The following is a 7,976-nucleotide window of genomic DNA, read 5'->3' as shown; positions in this document are numbered from 1 at the left end:
CCACAGATCTTCTGGGAGAGTGGGATCATGTCAGGATAGCGGCACCCCAAGAGCTCAGCCCATGGCTGTGCCCTCAGCTCCTTCTAGATGAAGAACGAGACAGTTGCATCTGGGCACACTTCCTGCTGACCTGGTGGGGGTGGGACAGGGATGGAGATGAGGATGGGAATAGGAGTGGTGATGGGCATGGGAATACAGGATAGTGACAGGGATGAGGATGGAGATGGAATGGGGACAGGGACGAGGATGGGATTGACGATAGGATGGAGATGGGAATGGGGGCAAGGGACAGCCATGGAGATGGGGACAGGGCTGGGAACAGGGCTGGGGGTGAAGAGGGGATGGAGATGGAGATGGGGACAAGGAGGAAGACAGGGACAGAGATCAGGAGAGGGAACTGGGATGGAGCTCACCCCAAAACATACTCTGCCCTCATAGGTATTTCCTGTGGCACTTCCTGGTGCTCTCCTCCTCCCTAGAGCTCTTCCAGGAGCCCCACCCTCAGCCCCTGCTCATCTACCTGCTGCTCTGCCTCTACCCCTTCCTCTCCAGCTGCACCCACACCTTCAGCTCCATGTCAGCACCCACCTGCTGCTTCTGCAATTGCAGAACCCTCGGTCCCTCTAGCCTGGGGGAGCTCTGTGAAGAGGGGCTGGCACAGGGGTGCGGATGGGGCAGGGAGCCTCAGGCCCCTCGATGTTTGCCTACAGTGCCTCCACGATGGTGAACTACTGAGTCAGCAGCTTTTGGCACTGATACTTTGTCCTTTGCTTTGAACTCCTTTGTCTGCACTGGCCTCTCCTGCTACTCCTGGTATGTTTGGGGTAAGGAAATTGGGGCTAGAGGTTTCCTCCTTCTCAGCTGTGGGGTCCTCTTGGTGGTTCCCATTGCTTAGGCCCAAAGCCAAGGTGGCAAGCCTCTGGAACATGTCTGTGTGTCTCTGTGTCTGTGCCTGTGTGTCCATGTCTTGCTGCGGCATGGCCGCTGCTCGGTATCAGCCCCAGGGGCTGCGTGCACAGGGCTGGAGGCAGAACTGAGGGGTTTGGGCTCAGGGAAAGGTGTGGAGGACTGGCAGAGGCTGCAAGTGGTGGGATCAGAGGTTGATGGGGTTCTCCCCAGTGCCCTGGCTGAGCATGGGCCGGTGGTCTTGTCCCACAGGACTCCAGGGGCTGTAGCAGGAGGTGAACTGGGAGATGGGTGCAGGAGGTGGGTGGTGAGGCCCTGGCACAGGTTGCCCAGAGAAGCTGTGGCTGCTCCATCCCTGGAAGTGTCCAAGGCCAGGTTGGATGGGGCTTGGAGCAACTTGAGATAGCGGAAGGTGTCCCTGCCCATGGCAGGGAGAGGTGGAACAAGATGAGCTTTCAGGTCTCTTCCAATACAAACCAGCTGTGATTCCATGAATTTGGGGCAGGGACGATACATCACCCTACATGGGGACTCAGCAGTGTGTGCACGTGTGTGTGTGTGTGTGTGTGTGTGTGTGTGTGTGTCAGGGTTAATGAGTCATTAGGGTGGTTTGTGACAGAAGCCCCGTAGCTGGGCAGGGTGCAGGACCCTGGGGTGCACAGAGAAGCCCTGCTGTCCTCCATAACCCCACGCTTGAGAGAAGCAGCTTTAAAATAAACTGGAATAATGGTGGTGCAGCACTGGGTTCCTCATTGCCGGGGACAGGATCCAGGTGTGGTGACATCACTCCACCGTGGAGCCTGGGAGGGGACAAGGAGGGGGGGCCAGAGGTCCGCAGCTGTGTGGGGTGGGGGGACATGGGGCACGTCCACTGAAGCCTCCCACCCCTCCACCCCCCCAACCCGGGAAGGAACTGGCTCCACAATATGCATTTATTTCTTTCCAGGGCTAACAGAGAGGGTGTAAAGAAGGGGGTGAGGGGTGCTCAGAGCTCAGCCCCTGCCCCACAGCTCGGCCAGAGGGCGGCGGGGGCTACACGAAGCCGTAGTAGTGCCGATACGCCTCCTGCAAACCGACCTGGTCGGCCAGCTCGTCACAGTCGGGGTTGAGCTCGCACACCTCACGCTTCGCCTCCAGCGGGTCCGGCGGGGCTGCATAGACGCTGCTGAGACAGACGGGGGACTCAGGGGAGTGTTGGGGGGTCCCATGGGGGCTGGAGGCTCCTGGAGAGGGGCGGAGCCAGCGGGGACCCCCTCAGTGTCACCTGGGGGCTGTGAGCCCTGGCCCAGGACCGAGCACTACCTGCCATAGCCGTAATTCCGCTTCTGCCTCTGGACCACCTGGGCACTGACACGCCTGGAGATGAAAGCTGAGGGGACAGCGCAGTGAGTCAGGGGGGTTGTGCCCCCCCGTCCCTGGGACAGCGGGGGCAACATGGCCGTGGTCACTCACCTTCAGAGCTGGGGGAGTCGTCGGCGCTGGTGGAGCGATCGGCAGCTAGAGGTGACAAGGAGCAGTGGGTGGGCTCGGGAAGGTCCCGTGCAGGCTCCTGCCCTCACTTCACTCCTTTGGAGGCTCAGACCCGTCACTGAGACTCCCCAGCCCGTCAAAGGGCACCCCATCTCTCTGCTCCAGCCCCGTACCCCCGCTGCTCCAGGGCTCAGCAAATCTCTCCCCAGTCCCTTTGCTCCCTCCAGAGCCTTTCCCGGGGCACGGCCCACCCCCAGCCCCATCATCCCCGGACACACGGGTACCTCTGCGGCAGACACCGAGGGTGAGCAGGGCCAGCAGGGTCAGCAGCACGAGGGGCTTCATGGTGCCTCCCTGCACTGGGCTGGCTGCACCCCCGGCTCCCCGAGTGGATTTATAGGGTGCTGCAGCCCCAGCGAGGGGAGGCCACAGCCCCACCAGGGTTATTTCCAGCACATCCGCCGCGGCCGGAGCTGCCGGAACAGATGGCAATTGTGGTTTGGGATGAACTTGGTCCCCTCGTGCCTGGCCAGAGCCCACAAAGGGAGGGAAACACAGCCCCAGGCCAAGGGGGATTTCCTGGTGGGCCCAGCCCTGCCGGCCTGGCAGCACCCTGTGACCCCTGGGACAGGCAATGGGGCACTGGGAAACTCACAGTCCCCCACTACCCTGTCCCCCTTCCCACTGCTGGATCCCAGCAGGCTGCTGCCACACCAGTACACTTTCCTGACAATACCTGTGGGGGTGTCCTCCCTGTGCAGGGCCAGTGGGGACTTGTTGGCCCATCTTTTGGGGACCGGCACATGCTCCTCTTCTGGTAGTGTTGTGCTGTGTCCCAGGAGGAGGGTGAGCAGGCAGGTGCCTGTACCCTTGGTCTCATGCAGCTCCCCCATGCCACATCCTACAGGCTGCATGGTCAGAGCAGCAGCTGGTCTCAAAAGCAGGACCTGAGAGAGGTCCAGCATCTCTAAAAACCCTCAAACGGGGCTTTTCCAGAACAAAATTAGTGGTTCTGGCCCTGTGCAGGGGAGTGGGACAGCTGGACCAGCAGAACCTCTCACATCTATCCATCCTTTCACATGCTCCTCTCCCCCAGACCCCAGCAGTGTCTGGGTGCTCACCCACCCCCAGTTTGCTCCTGTTTAACTCCAGGAGGGCTCTGAGCTGTGGGATTCCTTGGGGCTGCTGGGTGGGATTCCTATTTGGGATCCTGACTGCTTTCAGATCCTATAAATCCCAGCCCTGTCTTGAAAAGCGGAACTGGAGGCTTTGGGGTGGAGGAGGAGGAGAGAAATGCTGACCCTAGAGCCTGTCAGACAAACCCATAAAGTACAGAGTAAGTGGGCCAAGTGAGCCAAGCCACGAACAACAGCCCCAATTTATTCAGATTCCAGCGCGGCGAGGGGAAACTGCAGCAGCTGCTCCGTCCAGGGCTCTAATTGCAAGGAGGCCAGGGCGTGGTGCGAGCGGCCGCTGCTGCTCTGGGTTTGTCCCAGGGCACAGCCTCTCCCTGGGGCTGTCCCAGACAGGTGACCTGGAACCTGCTGCCCTCGGTGGCTGCCCCTTCAGTCCTCAGGGGACTTTCCTCATTCCCTGCCCAGCCTCAAGGGATGACCTTTCCTCCACGCTGAAGACACTTTGTCATTCGTGGGGCTTCACCAGGCAGATCCCGGGAGCCCTCACTTTCCCAGCCAGGCAAACTTCCAACGAGGCCATAACAGACAACTCCGGATGGGTAAAATCAGTCTGGTTCCAGGAGGTTCCAGAGGGAAACATTAAACCCCCTGTGCCATGAGCCCATGGAGCTGAGGGAAGGCCGTTCCAAACCCTGCATGCCAACAGCACATGCCCAGATCCCTCGTGCTGCTGGAAGGGGAGCAGGGCTGGAGAATAACTTGGGAAAACAAAATAAACGGCAAGGAGGGACTTGGAGGAGCAGCTGCTGCCACGTCCGTGAGCACACGGAGACTGAACGAACCGGCAAACACGGGCAAGAACGTCGGCTGCCTCACAGGCTGTGGCAGCTGGAACCTGCCCTGGGCTGCATGTGCTCCTGCTACCAGGCCTGGCCATAGCCCAGCTTGGGGCACAAGGCACTGGTTTTTGTCTAACATGCAGCTAAAATACCTACAAGGCCCGAAATGTGGCTTTAGTAGCTGGAATCAGGGCTGTCACAGCAGGGAGGGACCAGGTGAGCGTACAGACACATTCTTGGGACTCTCCTCCTTGTCGAGCAGAGCGGGGAATAGGGAATTGCCATCTGTTTCCAAAGATCCCAATGTATTTTTGTTTCTTCACCAAATCTGATCACATTGTGCCAGCTTTTCCAGTCCCAGGGCAGTGGCCTGATGGGGCAGTTCTGAGTTTGGGGGGCTGAGCACATCCCACCCGGGAGACTCCCCACGGCCTCACTGGGGCTCCTGGAATGTCGTGATGAGCTCTCGCTGCTCTTTACCAATTGCCTGGAAGGGAAACAACACGCAGAGCTCAGCAGGATGCGGCTCCCCACCCTGCCATGCTCAGGGCTGAGTGTATCACACACACTGCTGTCCCCTGCACACACAGAACACAACCCCCTCCTCTGTGGTGGGAACAGCTCATATCCCACTCAGTGCAAAGGGAAAAGCACCTGAGACGTCCAGAGAAAATGCCCAGGCCTCCAGTTTCAGCAGGACTTGGCTGCTGGGGAGGCCTTGGAGAAGTGGAGGGTTTAAGTGTCGTTCACCAGCTGGGCACCATCGAGCCTCCCTTGGGCTGGTGCTGTGAGAAGGGTTTTATCTGTTTTTACCTGCCAGGCTTGTTTGCGAGCCTGGATGAGCTGCTGCAGCTCTGCAATCCTGTCCCGCCCTGCCAGCACGGACTTGGCCACCTTCCTGTTCTCCTCCTCCTTCTCCCCGAGCACCTTGCGCAGGTAGGAGCGGTGCTTCAGCAGGTAGGGCACCAGGGCACTTCGGACATCCTCCTCCGGGATCCCACTGGGGCGCCTGGAGACACACCGGCACCTGGAGCAGCCGGAGAGCAACGATCCCACCCAGCGGGGCATCCCCCACCCCCAATCTGACCCCGAGCTGCTGCCAGACTGGAGTAGCTCCGCAGCTCCTCTGGCACCGGGAGCCAAGGACAGCCAGAGTGGGAACCCCCTGGGAGGGAATGAGGAGTTTCCCAAACCCAACCAGGAGCAGAGGCCTGGAGCAGGCAGGATGTGATTCACCTCCCCAACAGAAACACAACCCTCTGATGCTGCTGGTTCACAGCCCCCGCCCATTTCCAGGGTGGCATCTGCAGCACCTGCCGAGGCATCGGGCCAGAGGCCCAGAGAAGTTCTGCTGTTGGACAGGAGCTGAGCCCAAAACATCCTATCAGCCCTTTGGACCAGCCAGAATTGGGTTTTCCGCAGAGGCACTGACCTCCCTGTGCTGAGGAAGCTCACAGAGATGGATCTCTGACCCAGAGAGGCACAGATTTAAATAATTTTTGGGTGTTTTAGGCCCAGTGATGTTGCTGTAGATACAGCAGGTTTCAGACCCTCCCTGCAGCATCCAAATGTCACCCAGGAACCCCACATTGCCCCTGAAGGAACATGGATTCCTCTGCTCCCCATCTGTACCACGCCGGTTCCTCCCGGTCCTTCGCTTCCTCCACGATCTTATCCAGTGAGTTAAAAAGCCCCTCCAGATTCCCTTCATTTTTTATCTCATGGATCTCCTCCTGCAAAGGAAGGACATGAGAGGCATTCAGCAGGACCCAAACACAGGCACCACTTGTGAGCCCTCGTTGGGCGTGGAACCAGGGAATGGTCTGGGTCAGAAGGAATCTTAGAGCTTATCCAGTTTCACTCCCTGCCATGGGCAGGGACACCTTCCACTAGACCAGGTTGCTCCAAGCCCCATCCAACCTGGCCTTGAACACTTCCAGGGATGGGGCAGCCACAGCTTATCTGAGCAACCTGTGCCAGGGCCTCCCCACACTCACAGGGAATGATTTCTTCCCAATAACCCATCTAACCCTGCCCTCTGGCAGTGGGAACCATTCCCCCTTGTCCTGGCACTCCCAGCCTTTGTCCAAAGTCTCTCCAGCTTTGCCCTGGATGAAGGCTCCATCGTGGGAATCATCAGGGATTGAGTCTCCATCCCTGGAGGGATTTAACAGACGTATGGATGTGGCACCTGGGGATATGGGTGATGGCCCTGGCAGTGCTGGGGGAGCAGTTGGACCTAATGGTCTTCAGGCTCTTTTCCAACCTTAATGATTCTACAGCTCTTTCAGGGGAAGACAGAGAAGTTTGGGGAGCTGCCTCAGCTTTCTGCTTTTGCCATTCAAGAAACGCATTTGCTTCCTTTAAAACCGACGCGTTCAGTGCTTTTTTCACAGGGAGTTTGAAGTCCCTTTGGAGGCTCCAATCCCCTCCGCAGCCCCCCTGGGCCCGCTCCCCCCTTCACCTTGATGGACGACTGCAGCTGAGAGATGAACTGATCGTAGATGCTCCTAGTCAGCTGGGGCTGCACCTTGTAGAAGCAGCGGTAGCAGCTGGCGAATCTCTGGTAGCTGCAAGAGCGAGGGGTCAGGTCAGGGGCAGTGTCGGGGCCGGAGTCCCGGCAGGCGCCTCCCGGCCGTCCGCCGCTCCCGCCTTACCTCCCGGCGGTCACTAGCTTCTCCAGGAACGTGTCCACCACGGTGGAGAACACGTGGGCGCGGCCTGGGGCCGCGGGCACGGCCAGGCCGGCGCCGCCATCGCCCTCAGCTGCCGTCACCGCCGCTGCGCCTCCACCGCCGCCCGCTGCCGCCATGGCCGCCCTCTCGCACCGTCGCCGCCGCCTATTGGCTGCCGCCCCCGCCCTCTCCCCTCCCATTGGTCGGGGTGCGGGGCCCCGCCCCCGCCGGCTGCCAGCGCGGGAAGGGGAGCGCGCCCGGGGCAGAGGGGCAGTGGGCGGGCCCTCTGGGCGGTGGGCGGGGCCTCCCCATGCCCGGCCCGAGCGGCTCAAACCCAAAACGTGTCAAAACCACCCCAATAAAATCACAGAATCAGCTAGGTTAGAAATGGCCTCATCAAGTCCAGCCTTTGACCTAACACCACCTTGTCAACGAGACTGTGGAACCGAGTGTCGCATCCAGTCTGTTCTTAAACACCTCCAAGGACAGTGACTCTACCACCTCCCTAGGCAGCCCATTGCAGTGTCTGGTCACTCTCTGTAAAGAATTTCCTCCTAATATCCGACCTAAACCTCTCCTGGCACAGCTTAAGGCTGTGTCCTCCTGTCCTATTGCTGGTTGCCTGGGAGAAGAGATGGACCCTCACCTGGCTACAACCTCCTTTCAGCTCTCGGCCTTGAACCAGAGCAGCAAATCCTTCCTCTCTCTCCCAACCACCCTGGAAACACCCTTTTTCCCTGCTCCTGGGTACTCAGTCTTTTAATTTAAAACGATCAAGCCTGAAGAATTCAGTGGGAGAAGTAGCCAAGTTCAGCCCAGAGAGAGAGAGAGAGAGAGAAGTGACATTTCCCTTTGCAAGAGCCAACCAGAACCAACCCTGTGTCATGGGAGGGGGGGGTCTGAGCTGATGTTTCAGGTGCTCCATGTACTCTGGCCTCTCTTTCCATTGT

General features: G+C 59.3%; 2 protein-coding genes across 3 annotated transcripts; both read right to left on the bottom strand.

Moving 5' to 3' along the window:
* Positions 1–1,824: 1,824 nt before the first annotated feature.
* BGLAP (bone gamma-carboxyglutamate protein) lies at positions 1,825–3,624 on the bottom strand. 2 transcript variants are annotated; one of them, XM_064638434.1, is made up of 4 exons: positions 2,661–3,624; positions 2,359–2,403; positions 2,209–2,275; positions 1,825–2,071 (listed from the first exon to the last, which is right to left on the bottom strand). In XM_064638434.1, exons 1-4 carry the CDS (start codon positions 2,719–2,721, stop codon positions 1,939–1,941), a joined length of 306 nt encoding a protein of 101 aa, XP_064494504.1. In that variant the 5' UTR covers positions 2,722–3,624; the 3' UTR covers positions 1,825–1,938. The 2 variants fall into 2 exon arrangements, with proteins under 2 accessions (XP_064494504.1, XP_064494505.1); XM_064638435.1 differs by having other exon boundaries at positions 1,825–2,068.
* Positions 3,625–3,736: 112 nt separating this feature from the next.
* Positions 3,737–7,183, bottom strand: PMF1 (polyamine modulated factor 1). Its single transcript, XM_064638433.1, has 5 exons — positions 7,009–7,183; positions 6,816–6,921; positions 5,984–6,084; positions 5,165–5,360; positions 3,737–4,838 (listed from the first exon to the last, which is right to left on the bottom strand). The coding sequence occupies exons 1-5, from the start codon at positions 7,161–7,163 to the stop codon at positions 4,785–4,787; spliced, it is 612 nt and encodes a 203-aa protein (XP_064494503.1). The 5' UTR covers positions 7,164–7,183; the 3' UTR covers positions 3,737–4,784.
* Positions 7,184–7,976: the final 793 nt, after the last annotated feature.

Source organism: Pseudopipra pipra, chromosome 29, assembly GCF_036250125.1.
Source record: "Pseudopipra pipra isolate bDixPip1 chromosome 29, bDixPip1.hap1, whole genome shotgun sequence".
In the NCBI taxonomy this organism is placed as follows: domain Eukaryota; kingdom Metazoa; phylum Chordata; class Aves; order Passeriformes; family Pipridae; genus Pseudopipra; species Pseudopipra pipra.
This window is presented reverse-complemented; position numbering and strand designations above follow the sequence as displayed.